Genomic DNA, 18,872 nt, shown 5'->3' with positions numbered 1-18,872 from the left:
TCTAAAAGTTCTTTGATTAGCAGTGGCTGACTTAATTCAACACAAGTAACATTAATACAGACAACCTTGGAAATATAATAAAATTTAGTGAAGACAAAGTATCAAAAAGGGGCAATGCACAATTCTTGAATATTATGTACAGTTGAGGCCCAAAAGGTTTACATACACTTTGTTATTATTTGGTGGCACTGCCTTCTAATAGCTTAACTTGTATCAAACACTTGAGGTAGCTTTCCACAAGCTTGTCACAATACTTTGCCAAAATATTTTCCCATTCTTCCTGACAGAACTGGTGTAACTCAGTCAGGTTTGTGGGTCTCCTTGCTTGGACATGCTTTTTCAGTTTAGTCCACAGATTTTGTATAGGATTCAGGTCAGCACTTTGTGATGGCCACTCCAATACTTTCACTTTGTTGTCTTTAAGCCATTTTGTTACAACTCTGGAGGTATGTTTAGGATCATTGTCCTGCTGAAAGACCCAGTTGCAACCAAGTTATAACTTTCTAGCTGATGTCTTGTGGTGTTGCTTCAATATTTCTTGATAATCCACCTTCCTTGTGATGCCATCTATTTTCTGAAGTACACCACCCCCTTTTCCAGCAGAACACCCCCACAACATGATGGTGCCACCCCCATGCTTCACAGTTGGGATGATGTTCTTCAGATTAAAAGTCTCACCCTTTTTCCTCCATACAAAGGGCTGATAATTATGGCCAAACAGGTCAATTTTTGTTTCATTTGACAAGAGAACACTCCTGCAAAAGCCAAGGTCTTTGTCCTGGTGATCACCTGCAAACTTCATTCTGGCTTTGTTATGCCGGTCTTGGAGTAGGGGCTTCTTCCTTGCGCAACAGGCTTTCAGGCCATGGTGACATAGGATTCTCTTAATGATGGATGTAGATAATTTGGTACCTGATGCCTGCAACTTCAGTTGCCTTCAGTTGAACCTTTCGGACCAAAGATTGTTCAGCCCTGGGAGTTAATTTGTGCCTCCTTCCTGAACAATGCACTTTCTGTGTGGTCTCAAGATTTTTATAGTTGCATACAATTGTTTGTATAGATGCTCGTGGTACCTTCAGTTGTTGGAAACTGCTCCTAAGGAGTAACCAGAATTGTGGAGGTCCACAATTTTTTTCTGAGGTCTTGGCTGAGTTGCTCGGATTTTCTTATAGTATCAAGGGCAAAAAGGCAGTGGCTCTAAAGGTAGACACTTAAATACAGCCACAGGTGCCAGTTAACTCCCAATTAACTCCTAATTATGACAACTGGTGAATCAGAAGCTTTTGAAAAGTCATTACATCAATTTATGGAATCTTCCAGACTGTTTAAAGAAACAGTCAACTTGGTGTCTGTAAACTTTTGACCTGCTGGAATTCTGATATAGTGAATTAAAGCTGAAATCTGTCGCTAATTGATTGTTTTAAATTTCCTCTGATGTGAACAAAGTAGATGCCCTAATTGGCTTGCTAAAAGAAATGTATGGCAACATGAAATGTGTTGAGTTGTGAAAAACTGAGTTTGAATATCTGTAAACTTTTGGCCTCAACTGTACAACAAACTATGTGTGAGTGTGTGTGTGTGCGTGTGCGTGTGCGTGTGTGTGGAGCTGCATCCAAAACCGCACTATGTACTACATACTATCATTCAGCGCATTTAGTATGAGAGTAAAAAGTACAATGGCTTTTCGGACATGACTTAGCCTGGTCCAGGCAGACTTCGGGCTCTATTTTAATGATCTAAACGCACGGTTTAAAGCGCATGGCGCAAGTGCATTTAGGGCGTGTCCAAATCCATTTTTGCTAGTTTAACAGCGGATAATCTGAGGGCAAAGTAAGGCGCATGGTTCAAAGGGGTTGTAGTTAGTCTCTTAATCAATCATAGGCGTGTTTTGGGCGTAACATGAAATAAACCAATCAGAGTGTCATCTCCCATTCCCTTTAAAAGCCAGGTGCGCTTGCACCTTGGCGGATTGCTATTATAACGGCAGATTTGCCAAGTAGTAGGAGACAACGCTTCTCTGCAGAGGAATCGGATCTGCTCGTGCGCGAAGTGAAAGTGCGCTAGCAGACCATCTATATATAAATAAAATACATCTATAAATATTATGACTAACCATTATGACGATTTTTTTTTTTTTTAATATCGCACGTTGTGCACCCGCCTATGTAGGCGCATATTGCTATCTTAATAATGAGCCCTTAAAATAACAGTAAAAAAATTAAAAACCTACGAATCTACATCCTTCAGAAAAGTGTTGGAACTTACTGTCTTCGCTCCCAGGACCTGTTCCTGCTATCTGTCCCTAAAGCCCGTACTGAATTGGGGAAAGGGGTGCTTAAGTATGCTGCTCCCTTTGCTTGGAATCAGTTGCAAAATGACCTGAATCTTCGGGAGCTGGTCTCATTGGATGCTTTTAAAGTCATTCTTAATGATTTGGAGGCAGGCACATCAGGCTGCAGATGTTTTGAATTAATTATATTGCCCCTGTGTGATCCCTGATGTTGATGATTTGTGACGAATATTGATAAATATTTTTTAAATATTTTAAATATTTTAAATATTTTTAAATATTTTAAATATTTTTAAATATTTCTAAATATTTTTTGAAATACTTTAAAGTATTTTTATACTATATTTTGTTATTCTGTCATTTTTTATTTTATTATAAATTGTTATATGTTGTCATGTCTGCAACCCTGTTAATTGTGCTGCTGCCTGTCTTGGCCAGGACGCTCTTGTAAAAGAGATTTTTAATCTCAATGAGGCTTTTCCTGGTTAAATAAAGGTTAATAAATAAATAAATACAATACAATACAATACAATACGGCGCCATTGCCTTAAGACCAGGTTTTTGTTGGTCAATTGCGCAATCGCTTTCCGCTGCCTCAAGATAGCAATGCGCCAACAATGCGCTCAAGAGCGCTCAGATGGGCGCAAGTACATTTGCTATTTAAACAACGTGGGCGCTGGACGGGAAAATGACGACTGCGTCGGTCTGATACTAGCAAAGACACTTGCGTTGCGCTTGGTGCCGCTTTGCACCGGGTGTAAGATAGAGCCCTCTGACTTAGTTCATTCAGACAGTGCTGCTTTCGAAGGGAGTCATTTTATTTAAGTGAATGAAAGGTCCTAATCATGCCGGTCATTTGATATTATGATTTCATTTCATGGTGCGTGTCGAATATCCATTTTTGAAACATGTCTTATGTTGTGGTTTGTCTTAGAGGTATTAAATAGCAAACTATCCAAAAAAATGTGAGCAATTAGAACTCTTCATTGGTAGTGCTTCCTGAGTGTACTTATGAACATTGAACTATGGTGATGGTTTTGATTATTTTGAATGTTAAAGTATTAATCTCGAAGATTTTCATTAAAATAAATATCTGTTAAGTCACTATCGCCGAATTAGGTAACACAATGGTGATTGAGCCTATTATTATTATTTATGATTAAGGAACTGGGTGTCTGTGGCGACATTGCCGGGAAAAAATCACAAGCGGCGCATAGTTAGTGACGCGTTTTCCATCACCCATCAGTGGTTGGTCCGCCAGAGAGGGTAGGCGGAGCTAACGCAACAGGCTTGCTCTTCAACTCACTTGTGTGTGAGCGGAGTACTGTTTTTTTCCGGTGTCTGCTACAATAACAGAGAAAGTTATGGAACCCTAAAAAGTTCTTGTGTAACACGAGGGGTCATATTATTTGTTGATGTTGATTTCGTATTACATTTAATGGCAATGTAACTTTACTAAATTACATAGCTATTTGCACAGCTAACGCTAGCTACCGTACCATGTCAAGAAATACAACATTAGTTTAGACAACGTTGCGCACAGTATCCATCTCTCATATCAGGTAACGTTGCGTTAGCTAGCTAGCTAATGTAATTAACACAATCTAATGTCAGCTAACAATTAGAAAAAACACTAGCTAACGCTACCGACCAGTACCAATCTCGCCAGCCGCCTCTCGGATGCAATGCTACCTCGTTACAATGTAGCTAACTAAAGGAGCAGGCAACGGCTCTGCTACTAACCAGTTCACACTGCTGCAGTTTTCTCTGGAACATTCTAAAACCTTTTCGTCTCGTTGCGAATCATTGATCTAAACTGGCCTTAACGTTACCGTTATTTACATTGCCATCAAGTTCATCAGTATATTATAATGATAGGAATAAAGCCGGGGTGTACGTGGGTCAGAGCTTGGTCTGATTTCTGTGTAAAGATGTCAAGCCGGAGAAAACTAAATAAAAGAATACAGCAGTATGGATTAGCATTGTTATTATTTTATTACGCTTCCTCATATGTTCCTTCAGCCTTGATGCCCTTTTCTGATGAAATCTCCTTTGTTTGTGTTTTATTCTTCCTGTTCTGATTGCTAATTTAACACCCAGCTCAGCTTTATTCTCAAACAGTTTAGCTAGCAAAACCAGAAACACCAGGGGTAACATTTTGTAAGGCAGTTGTTTCAAAAATTTTACACAACAGTCATTCACGAAAAAGACTGTTTATTGTGCACGAGATACATAATTGCACGAGCCACAGCGAATCCCACGAATTCTTCTCTGCAGTGTAAAGATGTTCATACCGGGCAAAAGGTGGATAAAGAACCTGTGTGGAAATTGATCATCACTAATTCTACCCCAGATCTGCTACAGCATTTTAACCCGGCTCGGCAGTGTAAAGACCGTTTAAGTTAGCCTAATGTTAGAGTATAGAGTATAGTATGGATAGAGTATGGACATAACATTATTTTTATAACAACCATTTTTTATTCAGTAAATAATAAGTGTTATAGTTGGCGTGGCCCAGGTGCCAAGTGACTGACGTCACACAGGCGACAATGGTTGGATCCGGTTGGATCTATGGGAAGTGAGGTCCAAAAACGCACCTGCAATTACCGTTTTGCGCAATTGGCACCGCCATAGAGAACGAAACTGAAATCTTCGAGATTGTAACTTTAAATTTACTTTTATTAAGGTCTAACAGCTAGTTAGTTAGTTAGTCTAGCTATTAGGATTTCACTGTTACCAGGGAACCTGTGTAACCTGTTACAAACGACCCCCCTTTGCTCAAGCAGGTGTGTAGAATTATGGGAGAAATTATTTAGCCGGACGCTCAAACCTAGGGACTTCTGTCTGTGGTGCGCATACGTTTGGGGCCGCGGTTGTCGCTACCCATATTCTGCGATTATTATAAAAAATATGTTAAATATTACATTTTTTAACATATTAATATATTAATATTTTTTAAAAATATTAAGTTGCCTAAAATCACCTTAGCTAATATGCCACAACTTTACCTTGTTACAATCTAGCTGGTGTTCGGTTTAAACAAAGGCATTGTGCAGGAGTCTACGCCAGTTTAGTTAATTCTACAATGTCAATACATGTATTTTATAATCATGATTTAAAACTAAAAGTACATTTTTTTAAAGTGCATTTGCACCGTTTCAATGTTGCCTATTTAATGTTAACGTTACTAAATTAATACAAGCACACTAGTACACATTTAAGTATGCTTAAATGGTGCACAAAGCTAATTTTAACATTTTCCCCCTAACGTATAGTCATATCAGTCTGTTTCCTAGACAGTCTGGATCGCTAGCAAACATTAGCCAGCTAAAACACATAAGAACATACCTCCCCACAGCAGGTTCCCAGTTATTCTATAGTGACATTGGGTTATTACAACTAGTCGCCGCTTGAGTTTGTGGTTTCTGTCCGCTGTGTGAGGTTCACAGGGACAACCAAATTCCTGGCCATTGTACTCAATTCTAACCATACATTCCAAACACATGGGCACAGTATTCAGTTCCCCAGAATACTCCAAGGAGCTTGCTGTGTCAGTGATCCAGCACTTTATTGCACACAGTCCAGCTTTCCTTGCCCCCATTCTCATGTACCTCTTCATAAGTATGGGTTCTCTGAGTAACAGTAATAATGCCTAATTTTTATTTCTTTTATTAAAAAACACATTAGCAAAGAGTTCATTCATTCAGTTTGCCAGTCCCTTGACTGTATTCATTCCACCAGTGTTAGGCATCAAGTAATTGTCTTGGGGGTGACGATATTACATTGTTAGTAGGGGACAAGTTTAGTATATACTTGTTCATATTATATATGAAAATAAATGAGAAGTGATTAGTAGAAACTTGCACGAAACATATTTTAAATCCTGTTGCCTTTCCAGACAATTATGCATCAGGATGCATTCATTTTAAAGTTCCACATGATTCAACCCACAAGGGAAACTGACTTGACTGCTGAGGACTGCAGGCGTACAGCCTGACACCCTTCTCTGGCATCCTGTGTGGGAGCAATAGGCTATATGAGCGTAGAAAAATTACCACCTACTTTCAGGAGCTCTAAAAATCTGCAGTAGAAGAGGGAAGTTGCAATTAATGCATTCTTTAATAAATTAGACTGAATAATCAATTGGCCTAATTTACATAGTCTCCGACTTATTTTCGCACATTCATTCCAGGTATACATATGCATGAACCCATTTAACTATCCATCAAAAGCAAAGTCGCAGAGTGACATAATCCCTACAAAATACATCCCAATAGCAATTTTGACTCATTGTGACCGTTTAGTAAATGCAATGTAGATATTGCAATCCTTTAGTAAATTTGGCCCACAGTGATGACACTATTCTCAGACAAACAGAAATAAGCATTAGTTACAGATACTGGAACAGCATACTTACGTGGTCGAGTGGTTGTTGGGGTAGCAGTTGAGGTAGTTGTAGTGGACTGGCACTAGGGACAAGAAGATTGCCATTGTCAGCTGAAGCATTAACATCACTTCTGAACTTCCCGCCCCCTTGTAGATTAGGTACAAATGACAAACAAACATGGAACAGTAACACCAATGTATAAGCATGTTTTCATTTGAACCTTAAAGGATTAGGGTTATGCTTAATTATTGCCAGTGTGCACTAAAGTCAGTTTGTTGATACTGTATTATGGTGGGCCCAACATCTGTTTGTCTGTAGATCTACAACAATGTTGATGCTTTCAGTGACCTCATCATGGACTGCTCTGATATTGCACCAAAATTCTTCTATCATAACTTCAGTTCTAGTACTCCACACTGGGTTGTGTGGTATAGTCTACCGATAATTCTGCATAGTGTTTTTTTTTTTTCTTTTTTTGGTGTCGATTGGTATCTGTATGGCATCCATTTCAACACTGGTTTACCACCTTTGCCCTATCAAAAACACATTAAAATTCAGATAAAAAAAAAAAAAGTTAAGTTGTGGAGGATTTCTGATGACTGTGATATTTTCTGCATCACGTGAGGTTATACAGTACTGTAGAGAGGCAAAATGGAGCTTTAGAACATAGACTGCAATGAATGCATGTGAGCTGACAATACATTTCTCACAGAAAAAGGCAGTTTGTTGACTGGTTTTTCCTTCACTGCAGTGGTCATCAAACTTACAAGAAGTACATGGTAGTCTCTTGTTAGGGCCTTGCGATCAATAAAAGCTATGTCATTGGCTAATGGCTTCAACACACAACATAGCCCAATGGTGAAAATGCTTAAATAGGAGGACTAGCCGCAGCTTCAGCGAATGGCAAGTTCCCAATTTAACTTACTGAGGGCTGAATGAGAAAGGGACAAATCCTTACATGGAGGTGAGTCAGTTCCTTTCGTTCACCAAAAAGATTAATTCAAAAGGAACAAATCGTCCACGAACGACACACCACTGCTCCTCAGTGGGAGGTGAACTCTGCAAAAATCAAACATCTAAACAAGGCATCTTTCCTTGTTGCGGCTTCAAAGTGTTCATTTAGTGGCACACTATGACAGGGGAGAGCACAGATTCAGATTCTCCAGATAGGAAAACACGGCAGTGACAACGATTGCAGCAGCAAACACAGAAAACAACAATGGTTCGGTAAAGTAGCAAGCACTTCAACCGCAGACAGTTCTGTGACTTGGACAGATGGACATTCATGATTTCAAAGTTGCTTTAGTTTATTTAGCGCTACAAAAAAGAAAAGAAGAAAGTAGGCTTGTTGCAGTTTCAGGTTTAACCGGTGGCATATGGTGCATAGGCCAAGACAGGTGTAGTATTGCCACACTGCCAAGACTGGTACTTGAAATTGCAGTTTAAAAAGTAAAAAGTAAAAGTAAAAAATATAAATAAAAATGCATCTGTACAGCTATAACGTTGACATTATTCAATGAATATAAGGACATTTTATTTACATAATGCTCAAAACCATCAGGTATGGCCAGGTCTCAGCTGCCTGTAGATAAGTAATAAAATAATTTGCAATGCAAAACTGTGCATGTTTTGTCAACATTATACAAAACTGTGGATACCTGAACTCTTAACTATGTGCAGTGACACTTGGAGAATATTCACTGCAAAAATCACATACATATGCAGTTTACACAGGTGGGATAGCTGCAATGGCTTCTGTACATAAAATGTTATGCCCAAAATAATGCATACATTTACGTTGTCCAATTACCTATATTTATTTAAATCAACAAATTTTAATCAAAAAAGCTATGAGTTTTTGAAGATTTACAGTAATATCAATTTGGTATCAATATTGAGGTATCAAAGTCCAAATGTTGGTATCGGAAAAACACTAACTGGGAGATGAGCTTTCAAGTGCGCAAGGGGTGTTACCCAAATTCAGTGCACAAATCATCACCATTTTGAATAAAGGCTCCAATCCTGACTGGGCAAAATAAGAAAAAAACAGTTGTGTTGAAAAGAATCTTTTCACAGCACTTCAGGCCTCCCCTGCTTTCGCCACTAGGTGGAGCACCAGCCCCATTAATGGGTAGATGCTGTGCGCTATCATCCAAGGGCTTCATACAGACTTCAGTTTGCTGCGAACCCCTCCTTCTCGATTCAACAGAGTCATTTACTCTCAATACTGGAGAGAGTTCTGCTCAGCCCCTTGCAAAAAGGGATGATACGTGTGGTTCCCAAAGCTCAAATGCAACACGATTTTTGTTCTCGCTATTTCCTGGTCCCAAGGAAGGATGGTTCCTTATGTCCTATCCTGGAACCTGGAACTAGTGTTGAACAAATATATGAGGCAATATAACTTCAAAATGATAAAATACACTCGTCCATATTCAATACATCAGAGCGATTGGTACACATCAATCAAACAGATGCCTTTTTCCACATAAGCATTTATCCCCCCACATGAAATTCCTCACCTTTGCCCATTGTGTTGTCTGTTAAGAATACACAGTTCTACCCTTCGGTCTCTCCCTAAGTCCATTGGTGTTTGTCTCCGTGTGGAGGTGAACTTGGCTCTGTTAAGACTAACAGGGATCACAATGCTGATTTACATAGATAATACATAGATGACTGGCTTATCACTGCCAATTTGAAAGTCAGATTTGTGTAGATCACTCAGCCACAACAGTTTTCCCTGAGTTTCAGAGTAAACCTCCCCAAGAGCAATCTCTCCACCTCCCAGAATGTAACGTTCTTGGGGCTGGAGATTAACTGTCTTGATCCAAGCTCACCTATCAGCGAAGGACATTTTATTGCTCAGTTTGTGCCTCTCTCAGTTCAAACTGGGCTCAAGAGAATAGTATCACGCATGCCTCAGACTACAGGGGCTGATGGTGTCAGCTTTGAAGGCCCTACTACTGGAGTTGTTGACAATGAGGGCCTTTATGAGGTGGGTTTCATCCCTGCACCTCAGCCTCATGCACAATCTCCATCGCTGTTTCACAGTTACACAGAAGTACCCTGCAGCTCTGTGTCAGCTGGAAAACACAGACTTAGGGATCCCCTCAGGGAACCCCTCTCAGGACCATTCTCATGAGGAAACTTGTAATGGCGGACTCATCCCTCTCTGGGTGGGGGGACCACTCAGGAGGGCCATGTTAAATGGGACATGGCCAACTCTGTGCTGTGCTCAGCTCACGTCAATTGTCTGGAGCTCCTAACTATACTGATCGCTCTCAGATATTTTCTTCACTGTCAAAGGGGACATCATATGCTATTACGTTGTGACAACATGACGGCAGTAGCATCAGTTGCTAAGGTGGAGTGCGCTCTTCATCTCCACAGTCTAGCACACAGACTGTTGGTATGAAACAGCCGTTGCCTTCTGTCATTATGCATAACCCATGTTTCAGGCATTCTGAACCAGGGTGTGGATCTGCTGTCAAGAGGAAACTCAATGTTATAGGAAATGGCACCTACATCCCAAGATTGTGGAAATGCTGTGGCAGAGATTTGGCTGCACAGCTATAGACCTCTTTGCCTAGCCGGAAAAATCCCATTGTATAACCACCAGGTGAAAGGGACCAGAGCGCAGAGGCAAAAACATAGAAGACACAGAGAAAAAATAAACACAAACTTTACAAAAAAAAAAGCAACAAAATAACAAACAGGCAGGGAGCACAAAAATACACTGAATGAACTAACAAAACAATAATCATAAACAAAGGAGAACAAAAAGTTAGGGACCAGGAAACTAGAGCTACACAAGAGAACTGACCTTGAGAGCAAACGCTAAGATCTAGGGAGGACTAAAGGAACAAGAGGGCCATATATACAAGAGAACACAAGGGCATGAGCAATAACAAAGCAAGACAGAGCTGCAAACATGGAAAAAGTGGAGGTACCACAGGAGAATAGGGGAAAAGATTCCTTTTTAAAAATGACATTTTGTATTTTGAATGTGCACACAAATGCAAACATTTTTTGTATTGTGACTTTTTTTAGGAACTGATGCAAATTAGCTCATGAATGCTAAAAGAGCCCAAATTTGCATATTAGTTAAAACAATTTTTTTTTACTCAGTGGATGAAGAGTTCATTTTGCAGTTTCAATGTGATGAATAACTCAATATCTGTCTCGATGGTCATTTGAGCCTATAAATTGGGTAGATTTAAAGTTGCTGTCTCTCAAAACAGCATTGCTGCTAATATGGATAAAGTTTTTCTTAAACTCAATCCAACCTTTATGTCTGAAAGCCTCCCTGCTTTCACATATGAGGTGTTGAAGCTTGCCGCACATATATGGCAAAGACTAAGGCTTTCACAAAGAGCTACCAGCTTTTTGTCGTCATGGGCCCCCTCCTGCAAAGGAAAGCCATCTCTGAGCAGCAGCTGTCCCAATGGCTAGTGGAAGCTGATGCACTATGGCATATGATTTAAAGGGGACAATGCCTCCCTCGGGCCTGAAGGCTGATTCTACATGGTTGCATGGTTGAGCAAGGTTGCATTGTGGCCCCTATTATGTGGGGTCTCCATGAAGGAAATCTGTTCAGTCACAGTCTGGGCCTCACCGGACACTTGTGAGGTTCTACTGCCTGGATGTTACAGGACGCTGGTAGCCCACTCAGTTACTGGGGTGAGCTCTGTGCGAGTCATACACATCTCCCCTCATTTGCTATGGTCTTCAGTCCTTGACATTGTTCCAGCCCTGAGCAAATTATTGAGCAAATTACACCAGGCAGTGGACTGTGTTTCGTAACTTCTTATGCAGAATGTGCCAGGTACCTCCCCAATCTGAACCAATTCTCGCCCGACAGTGCTGACTTCGGCCAGAATCGACGCGGATCAGGCCTGGAGTCGCCAGTCTACCACTAAGCAACGAAAGCGTCTTTCACCTCAACTGGGTTACCTAACATTAAAATTCAGTTTGGTTTTAAGTCAAAATGGTCTCACAGCATGTTTCTTATCACAGATAGCTAGCTAGCCAACTATTGAATTATATTCAAAACAGAGGCTAGAACTATGAATGTAGTCAAGCTATAGCTAGACTTGTGGCTCTCTATAGGGTCATTCATGGACATCAAGTTGACACTGTTGCGAGTATGGTATTACTGTTGACTTGCTTGCTCTTACAAATTTTCACTTTATTTATTGAGTCAGACCGATGCACATTCATTTTGAATGGTGATTGAATTTTTTCTGGTGCTACTCCATAGTCGGGCGTATATGGAAATGTAACATGTCCTAGCCAATCATAATTGAGTATTCAGCCAAGCTGTTGTGTTTTGGTTCTGTGGGCGTGAAACATTTGTAAGTTAAAAATAAAATTATTTGTATCATATCTCACACTGACACAGCAAATTAAGTATTAAAACTTTATATTATTAAAAAACTTGGGTAGTGAGGTGCATTGTTAAGCGGGCATGCATTTTCTATACAACCAGTAGTGCCGACCGACCAAGATGTGTTTTAAAAATAGATTCTTCCCCATGCTAGGAGTCGAGCACATTATGTGATCCCTTGATCTGTGAAATAATTGAAAATCACCATCCCTACTTGCGTTCTAGTTACCTATATAGGTATCAAAACTCATTCAAGGTATCAGAACTTTTCAGCACTAGTTTTCTTCCTAATTTCTATAGGACTTAATTCCAGTTATTCCTACACACTTTACCCATTATTGATTTAAATTCCCTCTGCACTTTAAAGGGTAATTACATCTTAGATCACTTTTTTTGGCTATATTCTTGTTTGTATGCCTACTTTATAATGAAACATTTAAATCCATGCCATTATTTCAACATTTCTGAAATAATATCGTTTGGCAGAGAAAACAGAAAAACGCCTTGGTGCTGCCCTCTAACGTTTGAAAAATGCCCCCTGCATTCCACGCTGGGCCTGCCCCAACTGTGATATCAGAGCACCTCTTTGAAGGTGCTGCTACGTCATATAAATGTCAATCAAGATATCCAGCTAGAAAATTGTTGCTGCCAATAGATTTACCTGTTTACTTTTTAATACCAAGGCACCTGATTGACTAGATTAGTTTTGACCCCAACGTTTTCAAACCAGAGAAACACTGTGGCCTGAAATGTTTGTGGCCTGAAATCTTTTCATATTCCACGTAAACAGCCCACTAATATATGTTCCTGTAAACATTTGAGGTGAGAAATAGGCCATGTAATTGCCTAATCTTGATTCATATTTGATCCACAACTCCTAGTTAGACAGTTTGATCTGAGTTTCATGAGCCAGGCACAGCTACGCTGAACAAATTAATTTGCATATAGAATACTTAGGGCTCTATCTTACACCCGGCGCAAAGTGGCGCCAAGCGCAACGCAAGTGTCTTTGCTAGTTTCAGACCGACGCAGTTGTAATTTTCCCGTCCAGTGCCCACGTTGTTTAAATGGCAAATGTACTTGCACCCATCTGAGTGTCCATGGGCATGTTGGTCTTAAAATGAGGTGTGGTCAGGAGCATTGTTGGCGCATTGTTATTGTTGGGAAACAGACAGTTTTGTGTATTCTAAGTCCCGGAGGAAGGAGAAACCCCCATGACCATATGGGCCACCCCCATGACCATATGAGCCTCCATTCCTGTCGGTTTCGAGGTTTCCCCTCCTGGGAATTTCCACTGGGCCCCCGGGGGGACGAGCCCCCCATGATCATTATGGATTTGAATGGTCCAATCGGAAGGAAGCATGGCCCCTTATCACCAATCAGAGGCAGTGCTCCCTTTTGACAATAGAATTCCACTATATGCAAATGTCAACGTACTGAAAACTGTATAAATCTAATTACGCATATGAGTACCTGTTGAACTTTCTCGCTGAGTTGTTTCCGTAGCCGGCTGCGTAATAAATCTTCCTGTTTTTACTACGAACTTCTGATCTGCTTCTTCCTGGGATAACGGTCATTTTACTTGTTTTCGGTAATATCTTGAATAACCAACACCATCTTGAGGCAACGGAAAGCGATTGCGCAATTGACCAACAAAAACCTGTTCTTAAGTCAATGGCACAGTAATTTTACTGTTATTTTAAGGGCGCATTATTAAGATAGTAATATGTGCCTACATAGGCGGGTGCACAACGTGCAATATGAAAAAAAAATACATGTCATAATATTGGTAATATAATGTTAATATTATATTATATATATTAACATAATATTCATAATATAATATTTGGTGGAATCCTGCTGTTGCCGTCGATGGTCTACTTTTGTGCTTCCACTTTGCGCACGAGCAGATCCGTTTCCTCTGCAGAGAAGTGTTCTTTCTTACTACTTGGCAAATCCGCCACTATAATAGCAATCTGCCAAGGTACAAGCGCACCTGGCTTTTAAAGGGAATGGGAGATGACACTGATTGGTTTATTTCATGTTACGCCCAAAACACGCCTATGATTGATTAAGAGACTAAGTACAACCCCTTTAAACCATGCGCCTTATTTGCGCTCAGATTATCTGCCGTTAAACTAGCAAAAGTGGATTTGCCCTAAATGCACTTTCACCATGTGCTTTAGACCGTGCGCATAGATGGTTAAAATAGAGCCCTCAATCTTTTACAAATTGAGCAAATTACAATTCTGTTCTTCCTATACTTGCTTAATGTTTTTACTTCCCACATGCAGAACTTTACATTTGGCCACATTGAATTTCATTTGCCAGGTTTCCATCCACTTCTTATTGACGACATTGTTACCGCCATGGACAACAAGCAAGTCTGTGTAGCTGCTTTTATAGACCTAGCCAAGGCTTTTGTCTCGGTCGACCATAATATCCTCCTGCAAAGACTTACTAGCATTGGCCTGTCCAGCAGATGCTGCAGCTGGTTTGCCAGCTACCTTGCTGATCGTGTCCAGCGGGTGAAGACCGAAAACATCACGTCGGAACCACTTTCCATCACCAAAGGTGTGCCTCAAGGCTCCATCTTAGGCCCAACCTTGTTCTCCATCTATATTAACGAGGTAGCCAAGACCGTTGGTAGCTCCCGGATACATCTGTATGCTGATGATACTATCATATATTCAGCTGGCCCCTCACTCCACGCTGCTGCGTCCACTCTTCAACAAAGCCTCACCTCTATCCAGCAGTCTTTCCACAACCTCCACCTGCTCCTCAACTCCAAAAAGACCAAATGTATGCTGTTTGACCGGAAAAATCTCAACATCTCCAGCCCCCCCAAGATTTTCAGTGCTGATGGCTTGGAACTGGAGTTTGTCAGCTCCTATAAATACCTTGGCCTCTGGTTGGACTCATCTCTCTCATTTAACACTCACATCAATAACCTTCTGGCTAAAGTCAAAGCAAGACTTGGTTTTCTGTATCGAAACAAGGCTTCTTTCACGCACTCCGCCAAATACACTCTTGTGAAAATGACCTTCCTCTGTTTGACTACGGCGATACAATCTATAAAATGGCATCAAAGGGCATCCTTAGCAAGCTGGACACACTCCACCACTCAGCAATCCGTTTTGCCACATGTGCACCCTTCACCACTCACCACTGTGATCTCTACAAACTGGTGAATTGGCCCTCCCTTCATACCAGGCGGCTACAACATTGGCTGCAATTAGTTTATAAAACACTCCTGGGAAAGACACCTTGCTACCTCTCAAACCTCCTGCACATTTCCGACAGCAATTACCATTTAAGAGCCAGTGATTTCATAACGCTCATCATTCCAAAAGTCCGTACTGTCTTTGGCCGTAATTCCTTTTGTTTTCCCGCTGCAAACGATTGGAACACACTACAAAACACACTCAAACTCACAGCTCTCACATCTCTCAACATGTTCAAACAAAATCTGCAACAGGTCATAGTTGACTGCTGCACCTGCTGACCAGCCCTCTCTTCTCTCTCTCTCCTGTTACAACTGTACAAAGAATATCCAGTAACTCACCTTCTCTTGCACATAGTGTTTATTTATTGGTTTATTGATTTTATTTATTGACTTTTGATCTATTTTATTTACCTACCTGTGTCATACTGTATGTCGTACTGTACTGTATCTGTACTGTATGTGTCGTTTTGTGTTGACTGTGTTTATTTTACATATTTACTGTTGCTGACCCCTCTTGGCCAGGTCATCATTGTAAATGAGAATTGGTTCTCAACTGATTTTACCTGATTAAATAAAGGTCAAATAAAAATAAAATAAAATTATGCAAGTTAAACTCACAGGCCTCTAGTTTCCTGGATTAGTACGGTCCCCCTTCTTACATATTGGCATATCCTGCACATTAAGATTTTATTTACATAGAGAGCTACACCCCTACCTCTCTTACTAGATCCATCCTTCCTAATGAGTTTGTAACATTTTATATTATATTCATCCCCATCCTCCCCCCCACCCTTGTCTCTGTGATTCAAACTATGTCATAGCCCCCACTATTCATAGCAGCCTCAATAATTTATTTTTTATACTTTTATCATTTAAACAAAAACATTTAAGATTATTACTTCTACACATCCTCTCCTGTGCCCTCACCCCCATGTCCCAAGCCACTGTCCCACCCCCTTACTAGATTTTACTTTAAAAAGATTTCACTGGTGTTCACACTATTATAGGTAGCCTTGGCAGCTTCCATCCAGGCAGTCTGCACCTCCCTACCCTTTTCACTCAATGACCTCCCTGCCTCCCAAGTCCCTGGTTTAAATAATCCTGTCCTGCCCTAAGCATACACTGGCCCAGTGCAACAGTACTAAAATCGGTTGGACACCACAGCCCCGTGATGTGCACGTCCTTTTCTGCACTTGCACCCTGCTGTCACCCAACTATCTCTCCCTACCTGCTCTGGATTCTCCCCTCTTCCCAGCTGTGGCAAGCACACCAGTTCCTTAAAGGACAAGCTACTCAGTTTTTGCTCAACCAGTTGGCAATGGTGGCAGACGACTTTCCAGAAGCGCAACCATCCTGCAACGCTCACACAGCTTTGGCCACATTTTTACCCCATAACTATCACCCTATCTCTTCCTTTGTCTAGAGAAAGTTACTGTTGTGTGTTTAAATACCTGAAGTGGAATCACTCAGGTTATAATCAACTAAGCTAGCTTTTACTAAATAGCAATGACTGAATGTCCCTTGTATTGGGAAATATTTTATTTATATCTCAGAACAAATTAAAACCAACATTTACCTGGAATCAGATCACAATAAACTATAGCTAATGTTTGCACGTAACAACAAAGGCAAACTATCTAACTGCAATTATATTTTGCTAGCTTAACGGACGGAAAACAGCAACAAAGATTTTTAACCATTTTACCTGACTTCTAATATGGGTTTGTTTTTGTTTTTTTTTAACTCAAACTGATATCAGATACACACTTGAAGGCCCAATACAATCCAGTAACTACAGTAACTCTTACAAACACCACCAGACTCCTTCCCCTCACCCTTTCCAACAGAACCAGGAACTGCGAGGTTATTACAACTGCCCACAATTTAAATTATGCCTTTGCTTCTGCCTACAGTGAGCTGATGCCCCATTCATAAATCCAATTGACTGTTTTCTTGAATAATGTTATTGATCTAGACTAAATAGATGAATAGAGGGCTGCAGCGTACAAAAGTAGTAGGACTTTAGGTGTTCAGTAGAGTAGGCCTAGTCAAAGGTGCTCTAAAGGGCCTTCGTTACTCCCTGATGAAGGCCGATGCTTGACCGAAACATGCTGGAGTTTTTAATGTTTGAATATGAACTAGCCTTATATTAAAGCCTTTTAGCTTTAGCAGATTGCTATGGTTCTACTTTTTCCTTAATGTTTTTTATATTTTTTCCCTATGTACCTCAGCTCATTTTTAAGTAATGAAAATTTTAAGTATTCATTTATAGACCAGATTTAACTAAACATGACAAATTCATACTATTTTTTTCACAAGTTCATAAAACCCCTCTCAGCTTTCAGTGGTTTCCAGACATCCTTTCCAGGCCTACACTAAGTGCTTTCCCATAAAGAGAAAGACATTTATTATCGTAAAAAGGAACAGTAATACCACAAGGTCATTAGAAGCAGAAACTCACTTACCCAGACCCGAGCCACACATAGACACAGCAGCCAGAGGGTGGTTCCCATTGTCAGGAGTCCACTCCAGACTGAATATGTTAAAGTAGCAATATTATACCCTGTTAGGGTCAGCTGTAGCCTCTTGTTGCGTTTTCCTTTATTTTATTTTGGGTCTTTCCTTTGCATAAATTCCCGTGTTGCCGTAACTCTCCTGTCAGTTTGTCACTTGATACATTTCTACTTCTCCTTTGTGTTAGGGAGAACTGTAAACATACAGACCTTTGCCCCATACCTCTTTCACTTCCTCATTACTTGTCACCTCCCTCTGGCCATAACTGTGTGGGAGAACTATCATACATGAGGCTAAAATAGATAAGTGCTGGTACATGGAATATTAAATTAAGGAATAGTCTGATTGCTTGTCTGCCCCATATATTCCACATTCATATTTGTACATTGTTAACACCACCAATATAGTACAGTGGCAGTGTTTGATTAAATAAAATTTGCAGTGCTATAACTTTTAACTGATAAGGCCTCTAATTGCATGGCCCAACCCATGTTGAAGCAATCACTGTTACTGCAGATTTCAAAATGACTGGAGGAGATGAAAAATATAATGTTTGTGACAGATGAAATTTGAAATTGCATGCAGGCTCAGATGCTTGTGCTCTACCATCATCAATAAACTAAGGTCTTGTGTAATAATAACATTGTCACAACTGTGCATATATTTGTAATTATATGAGTGGAATCTGACTGCTATTCTGGTTTTGCAAAAATTATTTGGCATTAAGCACCTACTGTCAATTTTCAAACAGCTTGAAGTATACATATTACATAGATAACAACAATACTAGCAAAATAGGTCATTATTCAATGTTACTGTAGTGTAAGCCTTGAAATCAAAAGTTTCTGATGAGTTATTACGTCAATGCTGCCTTTTCACGGGCAGACTGTAAAATTGTTTTTCACTATCATGTGTGGTTTGGTAACCCTTAATAAATAACAATTGGTTTTCACATTTTTTGCTTACATGGTTACAGTATACACCTATTATTTCAACAGAGGCAACTTATTACTTTGCACCTTGCCATTTTGTGCAAAGATAGATTGTATTTTGAAAATGACAGCAGCAGTAA

The 18,872-nt window shown here is 40.2% G+C and overlaps 1 protein-coding gene across 1 annotated transcript in view; it reads right to left on the bottom strand.

Moving 5' to 3' along the window:
- ptprh (protein tyrosine phosphatase receptor type H) overlaps positions 1 to 17,992 on the bottom strand; it is a 35,677-nt gene extending 17,685 nt beyond the window's left edge. The window contains exons 1-2 of the mRNA XM_035406574.1: positions 17,752 to 17,992; positions 6,708 to 6,759 (exon numbers count right to left, since the gene is read on the bottom strand). Of these exons, the coding sequence (XP_035262465.1) occupies positions 6,708 to 6,759; positions 17,752 to 17,799 (100 nt within the window). The 5' untranslated portion in view covers positions 17,800 to 17,992. The remainder of the gene's footprint in view (positions 1 to 6,707; positions 6,760 to 17,751) is intronic.
- Positions 17,993 to 18,872: the final 880 nt, after the last annotated feature.

Source organism: Anguilla anguilla, chromosome 2 (genome assembly GCF_013347855.1).
Source record: "Anguilla anguilla isolate fAngAng1 chromosome 2, fAngAng1.pri, whole genome shotgun sequence".
Lineage (NCBI taxonomy): Eukaryota > Metazoa > Chordata > Actinopteri > Anguilliformes > Anguillidae > Anguilla > Anguilla anguilla.
This window is presented reverse-complemented; position numbering and strand designations above follow the sequence as displayed.